The sequence below is a fragment of the Rhinopithecus bieti genome, unplaced genomic scaffold (assembly GCF_001698545.2).
Source record: "Rhinopithecus bieti isolate Rb0 unplaced genomic scaffold, ASM169854v2 scaffold_51905, whole genome shotgun sequence".
Taxonomy (NCBI): domain Eukaryota; kingdom Metazoa; phylum Chordata; class Mammalia; order Primates; family Cercopithecidae; genus Rhinopithecus; species Rhinopithecus bieti.
This window is the reverse complement of record NW_016821253.1, coordinates 1,204,386-1,230,122: the sequence shown is the minus strand read 5'-3', so window position 1 is coordinate 1,230,122 and position 25,737 is coordinate 1,204,386. Positions and strand designations below refer to the sequence as shown.

Here is a 25,737-nt window from a genome sequence, read left to right as displayed (position 1 = left end):
CATGTTCTCACTCATAGGTGGGAACTGAACAATGAGATCACTTGGACTCGGGAAGGGGAACATCACACACTGGGGCCTATCATGGGGAGGGGGGAGCGGGGAGGGATGGCATTGGGAGTTACACCTGATATAAATGACAAGTTGATGGGTGCTGACGCGTTGATGGGTGCAGCACACCAACATGGCACAAGTATACATATGTAACAAACCTGCACGTTATGCACATGTACCCTAGAACTTAAAGTATAATAAAAAAAAAAAAAGAAAAAAAAAGATACAATAGTCTCTCAAAGACACCCAGTACCTAAGGAACGTCTCAGGTGCATGGAAGGGGAATCCTCTGAAACAAGAGGGGAGGAAGTGAAAACGTGTTGATGAGGAGCCCATGCAAAGGAAACGAAAAGGTCACGAATCCTTCTACGAATTCCTCTGTGGAACTGTGATCAATGAAACGACCTGCGTATCATCTGCGACCAAGAGGCTCACGTTAACACAAGGCTTCCTTTTTATCATTTTCAAAATAATGCATTCTTGTCACAGATAACTTAGAAAACAAAATAGTTTTTAAAATGAAAGCAACAATAGCTAGAAAAGCCATCACTGAGAGAAAACCACAGTTAATATTTTATTCTATTTTCTTCCATTTTTTAATGAATATGCCTAGCACAGAAATGTTCACTTTCTGATCAATGATTGTTTATTACAACCTGTAATTAGGAGTCTTAATTTAAATACATCCAGCCCTTTCCTTCATCTCCTTCATTACCATATTCAACAAAAATAGGAACAATGCAGAAAAATGTTGCCCAAATAAATTCTTCAAAAATGAGAAATAAATGTATTTATCATTTGATAACATTATTATGGAAATGTATTTCCCTTTCACATGTTTCCATTAAAGGCAGTCTGAAATTCCAGATTTAAATTTAAAACAAAGCAACTACAGATAGAGAATATTATTTTTGAGGACATTTTCAATTTAAGAAAACAAACCAAACTTTGAAAGATAAATCTTTATCTTCTAGGCCGGGCGCAGTGGCTCAAGCCTGTAATCCCAGCACTTTGGGAGGCCGAGATGGGCGGATCACGAGGTCAGGAGATCGAGACCATCCTGGCTAACATGGTGAAACCCCGTCTCTACTAAAAAAATACAAAAAATTAGCCGGGCGAGGTGGCGGCACCTGTAGTCCCAGCTACTCGGGAGGCTGAGGCGAGAGAATGGCGTAAACCCAGGAGGCGGAGCTTGCAGTGAGCTGAGATCCGGCCACTGCACTCCAGCCTGGGCGACAGAGCGAGACTCCGTCTCAAAAAAAAAAAAAATAAATCTTTATCTTCTAACTTTAGACTGATAACTCTTTAAGGCCAAATTCTCAGACTAAAAGGTGTGTTTTTTAAACTTTCACTTAATATGCCTATTTGTCTTTGTTTTGTGTACTCCTACATGAGAACGACACAGGTGGGTTGTTCACGTGATGCACTGAGTCACATACTAGGACACGGTGGCCCCCGGCCACGGTGAGCACATCGTCGCCTGGCTGTGGAGACACCTCTGCGGTCAGGCGGGTGGGGGCCTGGGTAGGGCCCTGCTGCACCTCCAGGCTCCGGGCAGCACCACCAGTGAGGTGTGTCTCCTGGAGGAAGGTTCGGTCCCTACCTACCCTAGGAACCATGAGCAGCAAACTGGCCAGACCCTGAGGCAAATTTGTATCTGATTTGTTGAAAACAATTTCAATAACAGCAGCAGCAGCAACAGAACCTAAAGTTCTTGGAATAAATTATTGTAAGTGGACGTCCTAAAACACATCTCTCCCCCAAAACACACACAAACACCACATACCACATACACACAGACACACCGTCATCCATGCATCCTGCCTGGATGAGCAACAGGGTGACAGCTGGAACCCACGTACCGGGTAGGAATGGGGGATGGGTCCAGATCGTCCATTCAAATTTTGCTGTTTCAATGGACCATGCGGAACAAACAGTCCTCTCATTCTGCAAGCCCAAAGGGCATCTTACTGTATGAAAGCATCTAAAGTGCAAAAGATCCCTACCTTGTGAACTTTAAACAGCACCTCACAGAGGTGGTAGGTCCTTTCTGCTCGCACCCAGTCGAATGTGCTCACCTGCAAGAAACAGAAAACGTTCCATGAAAAGCAGCATGCTACTTTTAGTTGAAAATTTTAAAAATTTACAATAGTGTGACTGCATGTGTGTCTACCTCAATTAAATCCTAAGTCCCCATTAGTATAAATTGGTCACAATAAACTTTACGTACTGCTGAGTTTTGATGAGTCGCCACATCCTCATCTCTGTCAGTTTGTGGCAAATATAATAGCTCCATTACTGACAGGAAAATGTCTATCTCCTTTATCTTATCTTAGATAGATAAGATTGATATCTATGATATCTTATCTATCACACGCAATTGGGCATAATTTTTGAAAATCATTTAGGATTCCTTTTAAATTAGGGATTAATTTCAGGTAACATTTAATGCATGTGAAAGTAAATGAGTTTATATATTTACTGGAGCAGAAAAATGGACAGAAAATATTGGGTAGACAGTCTTTTGCTTTTTAGAAATAAACTTAGTTCTATTTCAGAAGTGAATGAAAAACTTACTAACCAATTTAATCAAATACATTTTTCATTGGTCTGACCTGTTGTAGTTCACAACTATTTTAATAATAATAATGACCAAACTAATCTCACTTTTGAATAATGCTCCACAGTTTACAATTCAAGTTCAGATACATAATCTCTAAGTTAAATTATTTCATGCAGAAAAATCTAAAATATTCAACAGTGAGTGTAACAAATTTGATGTTTTCTATTGTTGACCCTGCACTTTTCCTTCAGCCAGTAAAATAATCCAAAGTGCACTGAATTATGTCCTTGAAACTCTGAAATTGTCTTGGCTTTAATTAATCGGTGACTTTCTGGTAATCCTTGCACCAAATAAAATTCTCAAGACATTTTTAAAGTCATCACAAGTGAAATGTAAAAAATTACACAAATAGTTTGCCATTTAATATTTAATTGCCCTAGAGTCAGCTCATTGCAATTGTGATTTCGGCAATAAAACACTAAGTAAAGGGAACAATTTGAAAGTGAGAATGGCCAATTAGAATACGAACTTTAAGGTTCCTTTTGGATCTAGTATTCAGGTCATAAGAGTTACATCTTGAATTTGCTAGAGAGAGTTTCAGGTGCTTATTTCAGAGTTTAAAAGCCAGAAACTCCAGGACCCCTTCTCTTGAGAGCTGGGGAGCCATGCTGATGGATGCCTGAAATAAAACATCACCCTGAATTCCACAGCAGTGCCCACTGATTCCTCAATACTGCACCTGCCTCTCCCTTCCCTCACCTGTTCCCACCCTGGCCAGTGTTTTATGCTACTGCCTAATGTCACAGCTCAGGTGCTGGTTCTATTACTGGAAAATACAGGATTATGGATCCACCATTTTTAACTTTCCCAGTTAGGACAATGCTGCTTATTTTTGGAGGCTGTAAATATAAAGAGGAAAAAAACCCCACTAAACACCCTATTCAGAGACATCTTCCCAAGTTTACTTGTTGCTGTAAATATACCTTATACATATTCATGGTTTTATACTTTTCAAAACATAGTTTGTAATATCAGCATTTTCCTATGTCATTAAATGTTATTCAGAAATACAATTGTAACTACTGCTTAGAATTTCCGCGTGGAGTTACGGTTTTCATAAGCTTTACCTTTGTGACGGACATTGTAGATTGCTTTTAGGTTTCACCATTGTTATAGTGCTGCGATTAATATACGTGGTCACTGTATTAGATTATGTCACATTGAATATATTTTCCATACTAGTCTGTTATCAACATGTGGCAGAACAGCAGGGATTTGAGTCCTGTTCTAAGACAAAGCTTGGAGGAGGCTGTGCTCTTTGCTGTCCGCAGAAGGCAGGTCTAGTCTTTCCCTCCTTCCGCTGCATCCATCAACCGTTTATTAAGCCCCTTTCTGTTTGTCCCTGTGGCGTCTGCTGTTCTTGCCATAGTCCTGCCTTCCTCCTGCTCTTTTACTCCTCCTGCCAGTGGCCGTGTCTCCCCCGGGGGATCCCTTCTCCGCTCCCAGAGCTATGACCTTGCCCCAGCCCAGGGAGGCGAGGCGCAGTCCACACACAATTCAGGCCAGAATTCTCATCATCTTCACCACCATGATTGATCCGGGGAAGAGAATGTGCCTCCATCGGAGACACAGGTAAGAAGGTGCTTGGGCTTCCGAGGGAACCATTTCTATTGCGGACTTGAAGAAAATGCCGCCACCCTGAGAGCCCTGGGAAGTCCCCTTGAGCCACGTGGATGTTATGAGTGTGGAAGTATCTACACTAGCTCCTGCTGTGATAATGCACCACAGGACAAGTGTGAGGAACAGGGAAGGTGGGGGAGGTGAGGGGCACAGGCTAGTCTTTACCTTCCACTCAGTTTTCTGTAAATCTAAAATCGCCCAAAACACAGGTCTATTGATTTTTTTTAAAAAGCGGGTCTTTCTCATCATTGTTCTTTCCCTGCCTACCTGAACCTCATGGCTTCTTAAGGACTCAGCTCAGACCCAGCCCTGAGGCCTTTCCTGACAGCCCTGGCAGGTCTCCCTCCCCTCTTCCAAGTCCCAGCGGCCCTGCCATCCGCTCCACCCTGCTGACCCGCAGCCGAGGTGCCTTCATGTGTGTGATCCTTTCTGCAGAGCACCCTCAGCCTGGCTCCAGCCTTCCACAGATATCCTTCCTCTCCCTACGTGGCTGTGACGTGAACACTTCTCTAATTTAGTGAAAGTGCAGGCATCAGGTTCCTCTGAGTTTCCGCCAGAAAAAAATTATCACCAAAAAATTCATCATGTCCTTTAGGGCTCTTCTCACTTTTTATTTCACTAGTTATAGCTCTAGAAAATATCTAGGCTACAACAATTCAATGCTGAACATGACCATGTAACAGAAGGGGATTATTTAAGATAAAACCATTTCCAAGGTATCCAGGAAGAGCATCTCGTGCGTTGGTTAGGTTCTGCGTAGCTTGTAGTCCAGATAGGAAGTAGGCTGCTGCAACAAACGTGAAAAAACTTGGCTAAATTGAGCTTAATGTTAGGAAAGCTAGTAAAAGGCCTCTGTACACATATACAAATGTGTGTGTGTGCGTGTGTGTGTATATAGTCATGCACACATCACAACCCTTCAGTCAACAATGGACTGCATAGACCATGGTGGCCCCATAGGTTCTAATGGAGCATATACAGAAATCCGGTCGATGGAATTTGATACTGGCCTTGCAGATCGACTAGAGGAAGGGAGTCATAGTCAGTAATGGTGCTGGAGCATTTGGTTTTCTATATGTAAAAATACATAAATAAAAATATACAGATCATCCAGGTTTCTGTAAGTACACCCTATGATGTTTGCACAATGACAAAATTGCCCAACTGTGCATTTTCTGGAATATATACCTGTCCTTAAGCAATGCGTGGCTATACATACATATGTGTATTAACACATGTAGAGAGAGAGATATATATATACCTTTGTGTATATATATAAGCACACACACATTTACATTAATGTAAAGCTCAAAATTCAAGGTGTGCGTAGCCCACAATGCAGTGACAATACTGAAAGTCTGGAGTACTGTTCTGAAGCAGGGCACACCTAGTGTGTTTGTGCCATGCCTGAGTGGGGCCAGGCGTCACCTGCCGATGCAGATTCCTGCACCCCATCCGAGCGGTTCAGATTTAGCAAGTTTGGAGTGAGGCTCAGAGATCCCGACTTTTATTTTTAAGCGATTTACTGTTGATGTACCCACGACTCCCTAAGTGCAGCATGGCCAGCAACAGCCTCGGCATCTCTGGGTCCCTGTTGGTGATGGCAAGTCTCAGGTCCGCGCCAGACCTGCCATGTCAGTGCAGCATGGCCAGCAACAGCCTCGGCATCTCTGGGTCCCTGTTGGTGATGGCAAGTCTCAGGTCCGCGCCAGACCTGCCATGTCAGTGCAGCATGGCCAGCAACAGCCTCGGCATCTCTGGGTCCCTGTTGGTGATGGCAAGTCTCAGGTCCGCGCCAGACCTGCCATATCAGAGCCTGTGTTTTTAAGAAGTATTCCCAGGTGACTCATAGGACATTGGTGTTCTTGATGTTTTATGAGGGGAGTCTGATGTGGTGGTCTTGTGGGAAAACAACCTGAGGATAAGAAGCCTGACACCTTTTAAAAGGAAAGGAAGGCTGAGGGTGGGATGGAAGCAGCTGCTGTGAATTGCAAAGCAGAGGCATGTTCAATCACCGCTCATCGGAGAAACGAATTCCTGACTTGGTAAACGACTGGCTCCACACCACGGCTTCCCGAAATCCAGACTCCATGCCACGGTGCCCTGAAATCCATTAGTTTTCTAAGTATCTGGCCACATTTGGCTTCAAATGCAGCAGAAATTGTAGATTACAAAATGCTGTATCTTGGTACCTTTGACTATTATTGTAGAACAATGAACATGTGTCCCCAGAACAATGTAGTTTGTTCCATCTACGAATCTTCAATTGAATTATTTTTTCCAAGTAATATTTTTAATGATAGAATATACCTGTGTAATAGATATTCTTAAAATTGTGAATATTCCTTGCATATGGATAGGCAGTTGCTATATCATTGATATATTAATTCCATACAATTCTGTAAAATTGACTTTATAACTTAATTTAATGCATTTTAATGTTTGAAAACAGGAATAACTGAAACATCTTTCAGATTCCAATGTACAAGTCAGAAATAAATACTCTGGCTAATGAAGGAGAGTCGGGTGTGTGAGAAAGAGTCGAGAGTCCCGGCTTTAATCCTAGCTCTTCCCGCATCTCCTGGTGCATGGGAAAGACAGAGATTAGGGATCCACCAGAGTGGGCTGGGCCCTCCTTACGGAACAACTGAGCTGTGAAACATGGATCTGCTTTTTCCACTCCGATTCCTCCTTCCCATTCTTCTATCCCGTTTCCCTTCTGCTACTGTTGGAGTCTGTGACTCCGCCCAAATCTCATGTCAAATTATCATCCTCACTGTTGGAGGTGGAGCCTGGTGGGAGATGATTGGATCGTGGGGGTGGATTTGGTCTTTGGTGCTGTTCTCATAGTAGAGTTCTCATGAGATCTGACTGTTGAAAAGTGTGTGGTGGCATCTTCTCCCTTCCTCTCTTCCTCCTTCTCTGGCTATGGTGCTGTTCTCGTGACAGAGTTCTCATGAGATCTGATTGTTTAAAAGTGTGGTATCTCCTCCTGCGCCCTTCCTCCTTCTCTGGCCATGTAAGACACACCTACTTCCCCTGTGCCTTCTGCCACAATTGTAAGTTTCCTGAGGCCTCCCCAGACATGCTTCCTGTACAGCCTGTGGAACTGTGGGTCAATTAAACCTCTTTTCTTTATAAACTACCCAGTATCAGGCATTTCTTTAGAGCAATGTGAATGCAGACTAATACACCTTCTTTTCTCTCTTCTCCTTCAATATTCTTCCTCTTCCTCATCTTGAACGAGCTCAAAAGCCATCGTTTAAAGAAGGACTTTATCTTTTAGTTTTCCCCAAGTTGTCATGATAATCTTTGGGTCCTTGTAAGATTCACTGAAATTTTCTGACGTAGACTGCTGAGATTCGAGGCTCCGTGAGTATTTCTACATTATTGCATAGCGAGGGCCTTGGAATGAAGGACGATGGTGCAGTGACCCGGCCATGGGAGTTGGCAATAGTGAGTCATTCAGGGACATTTCACACGGATGGCCCCTGAAGCCTTTGATTTATATTCCAAAGTGTGACGGAAGAGAGATGGCGTTAGTAAGGGGGAGTCTCTCCTTCTGTGGGGAGGAGGGTGGGTGGGTGCTGAGCATCCTATACAGGCTCCGAGAGTCACAGTCCTGGGTGCTTCTCCCGTGGCTGAAACCTCTGCGTGCACAGAACTCAGGCGGGGATGGGGAAACGGCATTGAGACATCTGTGAGTAATTAACAACCTGTCTCTGATCCAAAAACCTCATGTTTCATGTCAGGATAAAATAAATTTATAATATCGATATTAAAACCTTAATATAAGGTTGTTTTAAATTTGGCCAAAGTAAGACTGCTACTGGCAAATTGCTACCAGTGCGAGGATATAAAGTGTCAGGCCAGAAAAAACATTAATACATTATAAATATTTAGATGTAAATTCATTCACCATATTGTGTGTATTGATTTTGCAATGAGAAGTTGCTGAATATTAACAGATAATCTTGTCTGTTAGATTCAAATGCTTTTAGGGCTTTTTTTTTTTTTTTGAAATGGAGTTTCATTCTCGTTCTCCAGGCTGGAGTGCGAATATGGAGGGTTGATTTCTCTTGATAGTCTCATTAGAGAGGATCTGATGACCTTGGCAAAACACTCAGCCCACCACCAAGCATTAACAGGCCCCAGTACTTATTTCATAGATTATTCAACCAGTAACCAGGCAGCATCTTCCCTATGTCAGAGGTGATGCTGGACATGGTGCAGGCAGCAGGAGCCCAGCACGGGCAGCTCCCAGGTCCATGGAAACCAAATTGCATTTCCAGTGTTTTACCAAGAGAGAAAACTTCCACACCAGCCATCCTTTGTATGATATTTATAATGTATTAATCATCCTTTCTTAATCTCCCTAAAACCCTCTCAGGTAGGCATTTACAGTCATCATTCTCATCTTACAGGTGACATTTAGTGCTGACAGTTGGAGGCCATCAGAAACTTATAAACCACATGAAGCCATCAGGAAGCATGCAGATGAAACACGCCAGATCGATCTAACTTTGGATGAATATTCATAAACACCTGCACCTTTTCTCTCTCCACTGCATTACTGGTATTAATGACCACTGAAAAATACAAACTATCCAGATCCAGAAGAAATGAGTGGCTTCTTCATCCTGGATCATCAAGGATCCAGTTGGATGAACTCAAGGGTCCTGGGGCCTCACAGCATGGGGAGATCTCTGCGTACTGGGCACCTCCAAAGTTTCTACGGCCACCCGGTCCTGCGGCGACTTGGTCCTATGGCTACCCCGTCCTACGGCCACCCAGTCCTACGGCCACCCGGTCCTACAGTGACTCGGTTTCTACGGCCACCCGGTCCTACGGCCACCCGGTCCTACAGCCACCCCGTCCTACGGCCACCCGGTCCTACGGCCACCCCGTCCTACGGCCACCCGGTCCTACGGCCACCCCGTCCTACGGCCACCCGGTCCTACGGCCACCCTGTCCTATGGCCACCTGGTCCTACGGCCACCTGGTTCTATGGCCACCCGGTCCTACGGCCACCCTGTCCTATGGCCACCCGGTCCTACGGCCACCCGGTTCTACGGCCACCCGGTCCTACGGCGACTCGGTCCTACGGCCACCCCGTCCTATGGCCACCTGGTCCTACAGCGACTCGGTTTCTATGGCCACCCGGTCCTACGGCCACCCGGTCCTACAGCGACTCGGTCCTACGGCCACCCCGTCCTATGGCCACCCCGTCCTACGGCCACCCGGTTCTATGGCCACCCGGTTCTATGGCTACCTGGTTCTATGGCCACCCAGTTCTTGTCTCTGAACTCAAGACTGGTGGATCTAACTCTACTCAAAAACCTCCCTTTGGAAATCTTTAAACATTTCAAACTTACAAAGATCCAGCACTCACCAATGAGTGCATCCCACAGCTCCCATCTCAGCAAACGGCAGCATCACTGCTGGCTGGAGTCCCTCCTCTCACATCCACACGCCATGGCCTGGGTGTGTATGCATGGTGTGTGTGTGTGGTGTGTGCATGAGTGGTGTGCAGATGTGGTGCGTGTGTGGTGTGTGTGTGGTGTGCACATGTGTGTGGTGTGTGTGTGTGGTGTGTGCCTGTAGGGTGTGTATGTCTATTTGTGTGGTGTGTGCATGTGGTGTGTGTGGTGTGTGTGTGTGTGGCGTGTGTGTGTGGGGATTATGTGGTGTGTGTGTGGTGTGTGCATGTGTGGTGTGTGCATGTGGTGTGTGCATGAGTGGTGTCTGTGGTGTGTGTGTGGTGTGTGGTGTGTGTGTGTGTGGTCTGCATGTGTGTGGTGTGTGCATGTGTGTGGGGGGGTTTGTGTGGTGGGTGTGCGGTGTGTGCATGTGGTGTGTGTGTGGTGTGTCTGTGTGTGGTGTGTGCATGAGTGGTGTCTGTAGTGTGTGTGGTGTGTGGTGTGTGCGTGTGTGTGTGTCTATGTGTACTTCCTAAGCACTACTAGACTCAAAAGCTTCACAGACTGTGCAGTCTATATTGGTGTAATTAACAGTTACATATTTATACTTAAAAATTTAAATTATGAAACTATGCTTACTTGAGGATAACAAAATTTATATATTTCAGAGATCTGACCATTTTGGATGGATGCATACAGTTTAGAGTAACATCTGGCTTCCTTAAATTGCAGCCTAATGGTAAATCTATCTGGGGCTAATTCAACTTCACAGGTTTACTGAATCTTGAGAATTACACTCTAGGCTCATTTGGGTCCTCGCTGACCCTTTACAAGGAATAGCAAGGCCTTCAGAACCACAATGATGGAAAGAAGGACTGCTGACAGCTCTGAAGAGAGAATGGAGATGGTGCCAAGTCATCTTCTGCAGAAATTATTAGAAATTAGAAGTTAATGAAAACAGTCATGTTCTAGGAATGTTCAGGAGTGTATGCAGAAGGAGAAAGATACGATAGATAACTTTTATGGGAAAAGAAAAGAAAGGGGTCTTGAATACAAGATAAGGTACAGGTTCCCACACCGAAGATAAAACTGTCTCTAAGGGACTGGAAAGCAAGTAAAGGAAGAGACCTCGAGAAGAGCAAAGAGTGGGCACAGAAGGAGAGACAGAGAGAAAGACAAAGAGAGGGAGAGACTGACAGAGAGAGAGACACACAGAGTCAGACAGAGACAGATGCAGAAAGAGAGAGACATTGAGAGGAGCAAAGAGTGGGCAGAGAAGGAGAGAGAGAGAGAAAGACAGAGATAGAGAGATGATTCAGACAGAGGGAGAGACACAGTCAGACAGAGAGAGACAAAGAGACAGATGGAGAAAAAGAGAGGGAGAGATAGAAAGAGATAGAGACAGAGAGAGACAGAGACAGAGAGACAGGAAGAGATACGGAGGGAGGAGCTGCAGCATCTGGAATGGACAAGCGATGTTGCCAGAGGAAACAGGGTTTGTCTGTTAGTTTTTTATTGTTTTCAAATAGTTTAAATGACCAAGAAAGAAACCCTAACAAACCATGGCAAAGCCAAGTGGCGGAGACAGAGCACGGTCTCTGTGGGCCAGAGGAAGGGCAGGAGGCGGGCAGCCCTGGGGAAGGGAAGCCCCAACCCAGCAGGCTGAGGTGTGGGCACTTCCTCTACGTGGATGAGGAGTTTGCGATTTCCAGTTCCTTCCTGGACACGTGGAAACGGGACTTTGGCTTCCCGGCACACACAGCTGCTCCTGTGGCTTCGGGCAAGGCAGGTTCCTGCCCCTCACCCCAGCGCCATGCGCCCTCCTCAGCCCTCACTCCCCACAACCATATCCTGGTTTCAGACCCCCAGGAAGTGATTCTCTGCCCCTTGCAAATGCACTGCCCAGCCAGTGTGAGTGGCAGCGACCTCAGGACCCTGAGGGAAGACTCGCCTACATTTTAACAAAACGAAACTGCATTTAAAATAAGAAATGGACTCTCTAACCACAGCAGGTATGAAGAAAAAGAAGCACAGCTTAAAATTTAGATACATTAGGATTTCTTTAAAAGAATTATTTCAAAATCAAATGTAGTTAGGGACTCATAATTTACAACTAAGCAGAATACAAATGAATACTGAAGGAAAGTTGCTTATTTGTATTTATTACTTTTTTTCAGGCTAAGTAAGCCAGTTTAAAACCAATTATGACAGCAAGTATCAAGAAGAATAATGACAGGCCAAATACTTCAAGGCACGACTTCTGAGTTCCAGAAGATGGAGCTGCAGGTGCTCGCAGGGCAGCGAGCGTGTGGATCGGGGTCTAGATGTGGGTCTACATGTTGTCAATAGCCCAAAGGCTCTTGGTCTGCGAGGGAGGTTCTGTCATTTCACAAATGTCAATGACCTCAGAGACAACCTGCGACGCTCACAGAGCCACGTGAGAACAGAGACTCTGGGAGACTGGGTTTCTAGCTCGAGTCAGCCTTTTTCAAGACAAGATCTGCCAATGACATCTGTCCTGGCCTCTCCAGTCACTGTTTCCACCAGAATGAGAGGGCTGGTGGTTCCCACTGGGGAAGAAGACCAGAGAGTATACTGCCTGCACTCTGGATTTTCAGTACATTGTAAGAATATTCTGGCATTAAATGCAGTTAACACAGTCTCTTAAGAGAGGATTTTAAATAAATTATCCAAAGCAATCCTCAGTCAAGTACATTTGTTTACTGTTTTATTTACACATGACCTTCATCTGTAAAAGCAAGACGCAAATGAGAAAACAAAACCAAGTGAATGTGGCTGTCCAATGTGTTGCTAAAATGAAAATACCTATTTTTAGTTATCAGTTTATGTTATAATAGGTCTCCATGATAAAACAGTTACAACGTATCAAGATGGAGCTCTGATACTGTGTGCTCTTGGCACTTATCAATAAAATGAGGAGCCTTCAGTTCTCTCAAGAATCAAATTATATAATGGACAGAAGTGCACTAGAAGCTACAAAGGAGTTTACCCACGTTAGCGATTCCAGGGACACTTTGTGATGCTGCAATCAATTTACCAGCCAGGTCTTGCTGAGATGAGTTGGATGCTACGAGCGCCTTGGAGTGTCCCAAGGCATGACATAACTTCCGTGAAGACACACGGCGAAGAAACCTGTCTAACTGTTTTAAACCCTTGCTATTCAATGGTTGTTGAATTAGGGTCTGCCTATTAGGGTTCAAAGAATCCCTAAGTTCCACAAAAGGCCAACTGGTAAACAGGCTGCGCTGGCAACACATGCAGTGATACGGGTCCATGGCAGGCCTCTGACACCTCAGCCCCTTCCTGCGTCTCCAGTGTCAGTGGTAAGTGGTCCAGGCTGGGCACATGCCATGCCAGCCACCTCCTCCGAGTCTTTCAGCACCTCTGAGATGAGCTGGCATGAATATCTTAGCTCTGCTCAACCAAAATCAGCCCAGCCAATCAGATGTTCACCTCTGGGACTTGAATTTGAAAATATGGAGCAAATTAGCAGCAAATGTTAAAGAACATGGTTACGCTTGTTTTGAGGAGAATTCAATCATTATTCATGCAAACATTTAGATGCAGTAAGCACAAAGTGCTGGTTTATTTTAAAACCTTGCAACTAAAGACAATGTGATATCCTATGTTATCCCTGGGGCAGAAAAAGTGCATTAGTAGAAAAACTGCAGTTTGGCTGGAGGGCGAAGTGTGGTTAGTAATGCTGCACCATCGTCAAATGGTTTGCCAGATGCTCCGTGGCCACGTAAGTCAGGTGCACCAGGGGAGCTGAGTGGAGGCAGATGGGGCTCTCTGCACTAAATGTGCAGCTTTTCCATAAATCTAAAATTATTCTCAAGTAAAACACTTACTTAAAAAGCCATCCTTATCAATGAAAAGACAGGCAGGGTAATACTGTTTTGATGTCTGGAGGTGAACTTGGTTTTATCTTTTCATTTCCTTTTAATGGAAGAAAGTCCCGTCAACACTGCATGTGACATGCATCCAACATGTGTAGGTACCTGAAGCCATCAGGTTTTTAGTTTGCTTGCAGTTCTGATGGTCAGACTCTCAAAAGTAAAGCTGTTTAAATTGATAAACTTCTAGACATTACACATTACATTTGGTCAGTTTGGGGAGAATGGTACTGGTAGGAATTGGAAAATGAAATTGCAGAACTATAGCATTCAGCCATAAATTTATATTATGGACCCCAGTAAAGCAGGCTGCTTATTTTTTAAATAAAACTTGGGAGACACCAGGGAAAAAAAGCTTTTAAAATTTAGAAATTAGAAACGTCTAAAAAGAGGGTTGTATTTTGTTTCTTGGTTTCTTCAACTACGTAATTTATCCTCTAAGACACAGAGCCTCTGCATCCTATCTCCAAACCAGCTGGCATTTGAGGAAGAAATAAGCTCTACAATATATTAATGGCTATTTGAACTAAACAAAGAAGTAGGTTAATGTATAAATTTGGAGCAATAAATAAGCAATCTATAAGCAGAATCCTTTCCAACCATGTAGAAACAGCAAACGGCAGGACCAAGCACTGTCTTTGTCCTCCTCCAAACACCAGATGTAGCTTTCCCCCTCCTATAGGAACAGCTCTCCCGGCAGCCCCCTCTTCCAAACATCAGATGTAGCTTTCCCCTCTTGCAGGAACAATCCTCCCTGCAGCCCCCTCTTCCAAACACCAGACGCGGCTTTCCCCCTCCCGGCAGCCCCTCCCTGCGGAGTGTCAAAGGCATCCTTACCGGAGGAGTGCTGAAAACGTAGAAGGACGGGCCCTTCAGTGCCAGGAACTTGGGTCTGAAGGTTTGAGAGGAGTCGGCTCCTTGGAGTTTCTCATTTACCCACCCCATATGCACAACCTGCAGAGGGAAACCTTTGAAAATTACAAACTAAGCCTTAATGAGGGCATAACGTCACAGGAGCAGAGTTAAGCACATGAGCAAGCCGTGCTCCCACCAGGTTAACACACCCAGAATCAGGAGACGGGAGAAACGTGGAGATGTCCAAGTTTCCAAATCAAGTTCACACAATAGGAATGAATCACATCTTGAATTAAAAATTCAGGTTTGCATTGAACCAGGTTTTACATATGAGCACTTTCAGTTTTGGCGAATGGGTTTCTCAGCTGCCTTAGAGTTGTTGGTTTCATTTATCTTTTAGAAAGACGGTATTGAATTATATTCTATTAGAAGGTAGTATTTCAGATTTTTCTATGAGGTAGTATAAACAGCTAATTATATGTTTCATTCCTATAGTGAACACAGTAGTTGGCATATATGGAAAAATAATTGTTTCCCTTTATGGTTCAACTTCTCAACAACAATGAAATAATGCAAAATATTAGATTCTTACAATGAGCAGTGAATATTTTAGCCATATAAAATCCAAACTATAAAATCAGAATATGATTCAAAACATTTAAATAGCAATCCAGTTTAAGAATTCAGTGCATGAATTCAAACTATTATTGAAGAAAAATCCATGTTATCTAAAATTTTAATGTGACACATATTTTGTAGTGAGTACTAGGAGTAATTTCATTATAATTATTTCATTTTCTCACTCTGCTATTTCAAGGACATATGCTTAGCGGTAAAAACATAGAAAAATAAAAATAAGTTATCACAGAGATCCCAACCACTTTACCAAATGACACTGACCGATGAGCTATTACAAGCTGAGAACCAGCTGGGACCTGGACCCCCCTCCAGTGTGCAAGCCCCACACACCCGGAGGTGCCCTCTGCTGGAGCCGCCTGGGGAAGTCCAGTCACAGCCAGCACGGGATCCACGGAGGGTGCGTCTGCTTCTGTTATTTGCATGATAAACCGCTGAGGGTCTTCACTCTTAAGCTGGATGACAGACTTCCTGGGACATCGAGAGGCTGGACGACAGAATCCGAGTTCTACGAACGGTATTTCTAGCAACGGGAAAGAAAATCACCAGCACTGTGCTGCAGGGCGGGGCGCGTAGCCGAACAGCGAACATCATCGTGGTTTCCAGTGTTGAATACGAATCACTGAATGCGTTAAACGTTTTAATGTTGTCTTTCTTGACTGTTCTGGACTTACAAGGCTTTTAAAAGTAACCCAAATATTTCACTGGATCATGAACTTCCAAGTTCCTAATGGGTTATACGTACGTCCCATGGAGGCTCAGGAACCACATCGATGTGGTGTTAATATGATAATAACACAGGATGACTTTATCTCCCCAGAGACCCTCCCCAGCAAAGCACATTTAACATTGCCAAGGCTCTCTTTTTCCATCATGAAATGGGATAGAATTATAGATCTCACGTGAGAACTGTGGGAATTTCAATGCACCACAGGAAGCCCCTCGTAAGGCACTAGCGGGGGGCTAAGGCCCAGGACATTCGTACCTGGAAAAGCCACTAATGTGTAATTTACTCCTCCAGTGTCTGAACTTGAAGCCAAATACACAGATTACTTAAAAATACCTAATATATTTTTTTCCCTTTTTTGTCTGGTTGGGTCACATATTTTTGTTGATTATAACACTAGCATTTATACTCTGTAAATCATAAAAAAGCTCCATTTAAAAATGCATTTTTTTCTAGCAAATTTAGCAGATGCTTGATGTTTCCATAATTAACGTGAATTCAATGCGTGATTAATTCCAACTCGCTACTGCATGAGTGTAGTGATTTGTACAGTTTAAGATAGGATTCATTGAAGCACAGTTACCAAAAACAACTAATTGCAAACACGGAGGCTTCCATACGGTCATGAAAAGAATATTATGTGGGCAGTTTGTTCAGCACGAAAAGAGTTCACATGCCGGGAAGACCAGGCACACGGCCCTGAGCAGCTGCCCAGGTCATCTTACGCACACTTGAGTGCATTGCTAAAGCCTTGAGGAGGCCATATTAGGCCAGGTTTCACAAGCAATGATGACCATATCTTCAAATCCAAGTCTTCAGGAGCCGCTGGCCACTGGATAATTGCAGCAGGCAAAAACAAGTTCACTGTATTTGTCAGGATGGCTGAGTGGAAGACCTTTCTTTTATTGATTAGCATCAAAGTGTGGAACCAGAATTTCTAGAAAATGTAGGAAGCTGCTTGAGTCCTAAATTATTGCAAACTTTTAAGAATCAGCAACAAGCACAAAAAGTCTGGTTTGACCCCGTATTTATTACAAGGAGTCACACCAAGATCCTCGTCAAATCACAGAGTTAGTAAGAAGGAGGGGCAGAGAATAATCACATCCAGAAAAAAGAGCAAAATAAAAAACGAGGGAATGGCGAACACATTCCCTTCTGCAGGTCCCTGGCAACGTGGTCTGAGATTCTTTAACATTCATAAAACAAATATTTCCTCTGATGAGGAATTCTAAGGGTCAAAGCCTAATTAGATTCATACGGGGTAGAGAGATTTAAAGTGATATTTTTCTTTTGCATGTAGGGCAGACAAACTCTGCTGGTTTTACTTCCTTCATTTCCCCAGCCCTCCCCATCACCACCCCAGCCCCAGGCCGGAGTCTTGCTCTGTGGCCCAGGCTGGAGGGCAGTGACACCCTCTTGGCTCACTGCAACCTCTGCCTCCAGGGTTGAAGCGATTCTCTTGCCTCAGCCTCCTAGGTAGCTGGGATTACAGGCGCGTACCACCACGCCCGGTTAATTTTTGTATTTTTAGTAGAGATGGGGTTTCACCATGTTGGCCAGTCTGGTCTTGAACTCCTGGCCTCGTGATCTGCCCGCCTCAGCTCCCTCATTTTTTAAGTCATGTGTTCACATACTGTTGAGTTTCCTTGATCTTACTCTTTCTGCTCACGAAACACTTAATCATACACTGCAATTTAGATTTCACAAGGGATGAACTGTGAACAGGAAACTGACATGCAGGAACTTAATCTACGACAGGGCTGTAACACTCAGGAATATCTAAATACAGGGGACACATGGGTGAGAGATTGATTTACATTACAGGTAGATCAAGGGAGAGTAAGTTGAAAGTATGCATTCTTGAATCTTGGCGAAAATAGAGAACTTGGGATTCTTTTTCTAGCATGGCAGCAGCAAGCCTTCTTTTAGGAGGAGAGCTTGATCACACGGTGGAATTATCATCTAATTCAGGTTCAGTAGAGTTACTCTGTTTCCGAGGAGCTGCAGGTACCAGCCGGAATCCGAGCACCCAGACCTGGGAGGCTCTGTGAGCTGCACACCCACCTCCCTTCCCCAGGTCTGCTCTTTCTTCCCCCTGGGCTGAGACAGTATTGGGCTCTTCTTCTTTTCTGTATCTGGTTGACACAGTGTTTGGCACAAAGTTCAAGGAGAGTTATGTATTAAGGAGTGAATAAAGAGCTACTGTAAGCCCAAGATGGCAATAACAGACTGCCAGTAATCTGAAATATCTGTTAGTTGAATGTGAGCTTAATTAAATCACACATGTAACTGAATTATGCTAGATTTAGCGAAGAAATAGGTTATAGCTTTGCTAGTGTTGGAAACATTGGATGCTTTCTGAATCTTTCTTGGGTATATGCAGTTCATAAATAAGTTTAAGCAAAGCTAATTTTATCTTCTACATTATGAATTTTCTAATTACACGTTCCAAGAAGTGTGTATCACACCTTTAGAAACATCTCCCTGATTGTACCACCTTAATAAAATTAAGATGTCATAACCATTCTAATAAAGAAACATATCTTTTATCTTTTCTGATACCATTTCTATAGGAAAGTCCTTTTCTTTTCACCTGATCAGTCAAGATAATCAGACATCCACCAGATGAGAACATGCAGCTGGTCTTTTCCTTGAGCTAGAAAAAGCCAGAATTACCTGTGTTATTGAGGGTTGTCTGCAAGGGGTCAGGGTGATTTGGCGATGAAGGCATCAATATCTACGTAAATTAAAATTCAGGTTATTAAAAAATAAGTTTAATTTGGAAAGAAATAGGGCTGCTTGCTGTTTGGTGGGGTGGGCATGTGTTTGTCTGCAGTTATCTTGGTATGGTTTTCAGGTTAGTCTTTGTCCCAGACAAAAGTGCTCTGGTTTGTGTGATAAATTATTTGGTTATTTTTTATACCAGATATGAGAGTCTAAAACTGCATACATTATGCTTTTTGTAGATTCTCCTAATTCTGTTTTCATGTGTTTTGTTTTCCAATTTCACTGGTTGTTAAACACCTTTATTTATCTTTTCACAAAATTCTTTTCACATAAAATCCGCATTTTCACATTAACAATTATCTCACAATTATTTATTAAATACCAAAATCAAGAATGAATTGTTCAGAGTGAGAAGAAATGTTCTTTCTGTTTTAAAGGGCCTAATGTCTTAAATGCAAACTCCTAACATTTGTACAACACACACCACTTTTGGAGAAAACGTGAAACCATCCTCCACCAAAAGCGCATCCGGATATAGCAGGGCTAGTTCTTCATCATCCTACACAGTGAAGCTCAGTTCTAAGATTAATTTCCAAATAAGCTACTCCAAGCCGCTAAGTAAATTCAAAGTTGTATAGAACATGTAAGGTTGTAAAAAGGACCTTAAATTACCCAGTACAACTTTCTTGTATTACAGATAAAGAAATTAAGCCTCTGGAGTGAATTTGCTGAAATCACACCACCAGATAAGGGTTTGGTCAGGTCCAGGGTCTGCCTTTGGCTTTTTGCTTTGTCAAACAAGGCCACCCAGATGGATGTGACACACACGAGGTTTAACGTGGTAGAATTTCACCGAGAGGAAGCAGAAACAAGGCCCCCGACTGCCTCTGAGGTCTCTGGAAGACAGACGGTCCTTCGACGTGCTCCATCCCAGGAGATGTGCTCCCTACAGGTTTTTGTTTCTCTGAACTATTATTTCATCATCTCTTGTGAGTCGATGATAAGGAGGATTAAATTCCAAAGTAAAAAGAAAATGCCTTCCTCTCCGGAGCAGTGCTCTTTCCAACATGAGAAGTAATTCCAGAATAGCTACAAAAGTCAGCACGTTCTCTGAAGCACGTCAAGGCCAAGTCCATAAACGCTGCCCATTCCCACGCATGCTGTCCACCTGCGGGCATCGCTGTTTAGCATCAAGGATCTGTCTGCAAGGTGACAACCCCTCTGGGGGCCAGGAGAGGATGGCTGTCCTCATGGCAAACAAACTGAGAAACAGAGAAGCAGCAGCCAAAATTGAGAAACACCAGAAGCTGCGGCTCCTCCTAAGATCTCGGAAGAGTCTCAGGTTTGCCACAAAGAGGATCTCAGGAGACATTTTGCTAATTTGAGTGTGTGAATAAGATACAATATCAAATGGTGAATAAGACACAATATCAAATGGTGAATAAGACACAATATCAAATGGTGAATAAGATACAATATCAAATGGTAAACTATTCATAGAGACTATGGCAAAACTTTGGCCCCCTGTCCCACCAGCCTCGATAAAAAGGTGGAGACAAAGTGTTTCCTGTGTGAACCACAGAGAGATACATACTTTGTGGAGAAGCTTCAGAACTTCTGTTACAAAAACACATAGTAGGGAAATTATGTATAAGAATATGAAACGAATCCTATATTAATTTGAAGAATTTATATAAATAATCATTAAATAGCTATGCAAACAAAAATAGCTGATGGTAAATTTAGAATAATATTAAGAGATAAAAGATTTAGAAGAACTATTTATTCTGTTTCTTTTCTAATGCAGAAATGTTGACTAGAGAGGTTTAATGTAAAACACAGCTCTATTTTCCCATTCTTTCAGTAAATATTTGATGGGCAGGAGACCTGCTCTTCTCAAGTCCTCCATCGTGAATTCAAATATTCTTGCTAAGCACTATTTTGTGCGCTATTTAAAGCAAACTGAACATGGTTTTCTCAGTTTTCTTGAGGCTAAGATGCATGCTTCTTTAAGCCCATAAGAGATATAACCAAAAATGAATGAACTGTAAGTAACATACTCCCTTACATTACAAGTTAAACCATAAGTTTATTATAAAGGAAACAGAAGAGTAACACAGTGGCTTAAAAGCTGATTTGCCTGATATTCAAACAGCCTGATTACAATAGAGTTTTCCTAAGTACTCATAGACCTGGGAAGTGAGCAGAAAATCAGGCCTGAGGGTGGCTACAAAGGTAGCCACTGTGAATCCAGGACAACGTTAAGGGCATTGGGCTCCAGGTGAACAAACTGCCTGGATCTGGGGATGGCAGGATCCTATCCACTGGTAATAACACCCACTGGGTCAAAGCCCGCCTGAGAGTGAAGCTTTCCTAGTAAGGATTTTATTTAAGAAAATGATACAATGCTTAAAATTTCAAATTGCACAGGTGTGTCATTACAAAGCCCTTCTCAGTTTAAACAATCATATCTAAATCATCATTTAAATCACAATTCCTTACAAAAAAAATAACTGCCAATGGAGAAATCATCCACACGCAGGAGATCAGAATGACCTATGCTATTCCCATCGACAGAGCAGTTTTACAGAATTAACAGGGAGGGCAGAGACCACAAAATGCAGTCTGAAATGTGCTAACGTTTTCCTATCAACATTTCCAAATCAAATTTCAAACAACCAAAGAGACCACTTTTCGAGATGTGTTTCATCATGAAGCAGAAAATACAAACCCTACCTGGTTGGAAGGAGAGCAGCATTTGTTCGCCATCTTCATCTGTGGAGAGAAGGCAGAAGAGTCAGCGCCACAGCCACCAACACCAGGACGGCTCACCTGAGTGACAGCTGGAAGTCATCAGCCACACTCTGTCCTGGGAAACAGGCTTCTTTAATGACACATTTCCTATCTGAAAACCTAGCCAGAGTCAATACAAGCATGACAGCAGTAGAAAAAAACTAGCAGACTTCAATTCCTCTTTTTCAAATATCAGTATTTATATGAGTGAAGTTATGGGAGAGCAGGTGCTTCAATTCCAATACCTGAGAAAAGTGAGGAAATGATTTCTGCTCTACATAACCTTCTGGCAGTCAGTATTACTGTGATGGTAATTATGGTTATCACAGTTGATAATCTTTCTGTTATTTAGTTCACTCAATGACCTATGGAAGTAGATGTTGTTTTCCAAAATTTTACTAACGAGGAAGTGGAGGTGCAGAATCATAACACTCCCACAGCCCACAGCCACACACACAGCCACACAGCCACACACACAGCCACACAGCCACACAGCCACCAGGCCACAGTCACCGTCACACAGCCCCCACAGCCCACAGCCCACCAGCCACACCAGGGCACAGCCTCGCCACACCGAACCTTCCACTCCACTGTCGTCTCTCCAGCACCCCTGCCTGCGCCCTCTCCCCATAGTCCGCCCGCACTTGCCACTTTCGCCGGCGTCCCAGCTCTCTCGTTGGACCCTTCGCCAGGCCCTGCTCATCACCCTGCTCACTGCGCATCCATCACGTCTAGCGGTCACCGGAACCACCTCCGCGCGTCTGCTCGCCACACAGCCACACAGCCCACTGTCATATAGGCCACAGCCACACACCCACACAGCCCACTGTCACACAGCCACACAGCCACACAGCCGGGAGGTGGCTCAGAGTCCACATTTCCATTCTAAAGTGTTGGGGTGTCTGACTTCTCTACCCTGCTTACGAGGGGTGATGTGTGAAATGACACAGAACTGAAGGGCGCTCCTTGTCACAAGCATTTCTGCAAATATGAATCAAGAACCATCCTTTCTTCCCTTTCTATTTGTTCAGATAACTTTGGAATTCAAAGTGCCGCGTCTGAAAATTACGATATCAGGAAGGTCCTGGTACTTCCTTCTATGGTTGCAGAAAGGACGCCCCTGAGGTCTTTACAGGAGAAATCTCACACATTACTGCTTCCCCCAGTGACAGGTTAACTTCTGTTTAGCAGCCACAGGAAGAAGTGAGGTTACAAAGGAGATGTGGGGTGGTGGGCAGGGAAAGGCATGGCAGGGGCTGGGCGGGTGCCTCTGCAGGGCTGCAGGGTGGGCCGTGCCTGGCCGGTCTGCAAGCTGAACCCAGTCTCTGCAGCCTCCAGGCTATGCCGGAACAGAGCAGGGATCGAAGTGCAATTACAGGGCAAGTCAGCTGGGAGGGAGCAAGGACAGTAAGGTCAGTCCAGGGCCCCCTCCAGGCAGGGCCTGTCCTGCCACAGTCTCCAGGCCTGCGGCTACGGCTCCATGTCCGTATCCAGACACTCACCACTCCAGGCAACTCCCACATCATCAAGTCTTTGCTCCCACCCCATCTCTTTTCATTTCTTTAATTTTTAAAATGTCCTGTTGACTTTTATTATCAAACACATTACTTAAAGAGATAGAACATTTTTTCTTTTCTGGGGGACTGCAGCACAGATTTGAGAAGTAGTGTTTTGCTCAATTATGCCTTTTCTAAATCTTCATAATGTTTGGGGGAATTATACTTTTAACCCAGTTAGGTTTCCCCAATTCAAAATGTCACACTGTATCAATGCATTTGGGTAAAATATAAAATTATGACACATAACTATTTCTGATATGTGTGTGGAGAGAAAGAGAGAGGAAGGGAGGGAGAGAGACAGAGGCAGACAGAGGGGAGGAGGAAGATAAAACCAGGTGGGAAATTCCCAGCTGTCAGACGTAGCCACACTCTTTGATTTGGAAACATTCTGATGGCTTGATTTTTAATGTTTATAGTCAGGGATTTGACACATTGAAACAAGTACATGATTTTGTTTAGGGTTAATCATAAATCATCAAAAATATGATGTCTCAATTATTTTTCATGCACAACTGAGCATCAGCAGAGACTGAGAAACACTGTGTGCTCACGTTCTGAAGGGTCAGCTCCCTGATGTTGGCTGAGACCGCCCGCAGCCAGTCGGCGCCTTCCTGGGCGGTGTAAAACCGGAGGATCCCAGAGCTGACTCCATCCAGGGCGAGCACCTCGAACGCGTTCCACCTGCGGGGGAAAGAGAGCTGTCCAGGAGGCCCCGCAGCGAGGGGCGCAGGCCTGCCTCCGTGAGCTTCAAGGCTGATGCAGGGGTCTACCCTGGACCCTAGACATGGGGCAACTGCACCCCTTCCTCAGGCACCTCAGTACGGTCAGCAGACTCGCTGAGACCAAGGCGAAACCCCGAATTCCCTTGGTAACAGGAGCTACTTCTAATTCGATGAAACATGAAAAGCAATTGTCAGGGGAAGGACAGTGCTCCAGAAATTTTGGAGTTATTGTCTGCAAGATTCTTACTCGTTATTATTTCAAAGACCCTTTGGATGGAGCACTTAAACCTCCTGATGGGGTGAGGCTGGAGCAGCCCAGGCACCCTTCGCACTCAGCATCCACCCTTCTCTAGGACCACGTGTGCACTTCTGATTGACAGGGGAGCTTCGGGAGAGGCTGGGTCCCCTTCCATTGCTCCACGACACTCCACTTGCTGAGAACCCAATCATGGCCAAGTATTAACGACAACAAACCAACTGTCTCAAATTCAGTAGTTCATCCCTGTCATGCAACATCTTTTAAAAGCATACTTTACATATACCTATTTGCAAAAGAGAAATGTCATGTACACTTTTGTAGACTTTTTCTTAAGAAAATAGTGCATATTGCCTGGGCGCGGTGGCTCAAGCCTATAATCACAGGACTTTGGAAGACTGAGGTGGGAGGATCCCTTGAGGTCAGGAGTTCGAGATCAGCCTGGCCAAGATGGTGAAATCCCATCTTTACCAAAAATACAAAAATTAGCCGGGCATGGTGGCACACACCTGTCATCCCAGCTACTTGGGAGGCTGCGGCAGGAGAATCTCCTGAACCCAGGAGGCAGAGCTTGCAGTGAGCCGAGATCATGCCACTGCACCCCAGCATGGGCAACAGAGTGAGACCCTATCTTAAAAAAAGAAAGAAAAAGAAGAAAACAATGCATATTAATTTATATGACCCATAATACCTCCATGGTCTCAAGTCGCTAACTGAAGATAAAATACAGAACAAAACAAACATAACTTTTGTTAAAAAAAAAAAGTCTTCACTGAGTTATGCTTTAATAATCTTTCCAATGTGAGTGTCATCGCTGCTTTCTTAGGCAGGGAGGGGTGTGTAGGAGAAGGGGTAGGAAACAGAGATGGTATAACACAGTTCTGCATATTTTTGAGCCAAATCTATCAGACCAGAGTTTGCTATTTTAAAAATCATTCTTTTTAAAAGCAGACATCCCTGTCTAGGGGACATTCTCATCCTAATTAGTGTTTCTTGAATCAGAATGTGAAGTTTATCTACTTGTAGCTGATATTCTGCCTGATGGCGATGAACAAGATACTCCTGACTTTGCAGGAAGACAGAGGTGAAGGTGGAGGTGACTGAGTGGAGCTGGAGAGGGGAAGAGGCCGGAGAAAGCAGGTCCCCTGCGTGGGGAGGGCAGGCAGCTCCGCCTCCACCTTCGCACAGCCCTGTCTGATCTCCTTTCCTGGTCTTCCTGGTGAGCACCTGTCCCTCAGGGTCCATCGCTTTCCGTGGGGCCTTTGCTCCTGGGTGTCTGCTATAATAAATTAATCTTTACACTTTAAAATGCTGGGAGACTATTTTAGGCACATCGTGTAATATTCCACATGAATTAGGTGCTTATTAAATATTGACAGACTTATATCCATACTTTTGTCCAAGTATCCATTAATTCTTATTAAATAAGTGCTGACTATAAATGGGCTGGTCACCATAATTTCTCGTTTGTTCATGTTAACCGGTGTGACATACACAAAGCAAGGCTGACCTTCATCTAATGGTAAACAAACGGCTGGGTCAAGCAGATGACTGAGGACAACAGCCAAGTTCCCTGGCTCCCCACATGAAGAGGGCAGAGACTGTTATTTTTAGGCACATTTTACACTGAGCTACAGCACACACACACACACACGCACACACACACACACAACTCACCAGTGAACACCTCCATAAACAGTCATGTATTCAGTACCCTTGGCCAACCAACCCTCAGACCAAAAACAGACTTTAGAAGAATCTTCAAAAGTTCCCTGTGTCCCACCCTCCAATTTTCCCCATCTCAGAGCTCCACGCTTTTATTCTTTCAGGA

The 25,737-nt window shown here is 44.0% G+C and overlaps 1 protein-coding gene across 13 annotated transcripts in view; it reads right to left on the bottom strand.

The window, feature by feature from the left end:
- The window catches only part of SNTG2 (syntrophin gamma 2), a 414,561-nt gene that overhangs the window by 83,036 nt on the left and 305,788 nt on the right, over nucleotides 1–25,737 (bottom strand). For 12 of the 13 annotated variants that reach the window (XM_017860345.1, XM_017860346.1, XM_017860347.1 and 9 more), the window contains 5 exons: nucleotides 23,480–23,609; nucleotides 21,313–21,351; nucleotides 18,443–18,505; nucleotides 14,469–14,585; nucleotides 2,058–2,129 (listed from right to left, as the gene is read on the bottom strand). In XM_017860345.1, coding sequence (XP_017715834.1) covers nucleotides 2,058–2,129; nucleotides 14,469–14,585; nucleotides 18,443–18,505; nucleotides 21,313–21,351; nucleotides 23,480–23,609 — 421 coding nt within the window. The remainder of the gene's footprint in view (nucleotides 1–2,057; nucleotides 2,130–14,468; nucleotides 14,586–18,442; nucleotides 18,506–21,312; nucleotides 21,352–23,479; nucleotides 23,610–25,737) is intronic. The other variant, XM_017860343.1, reaches the window with a different exon arrangement.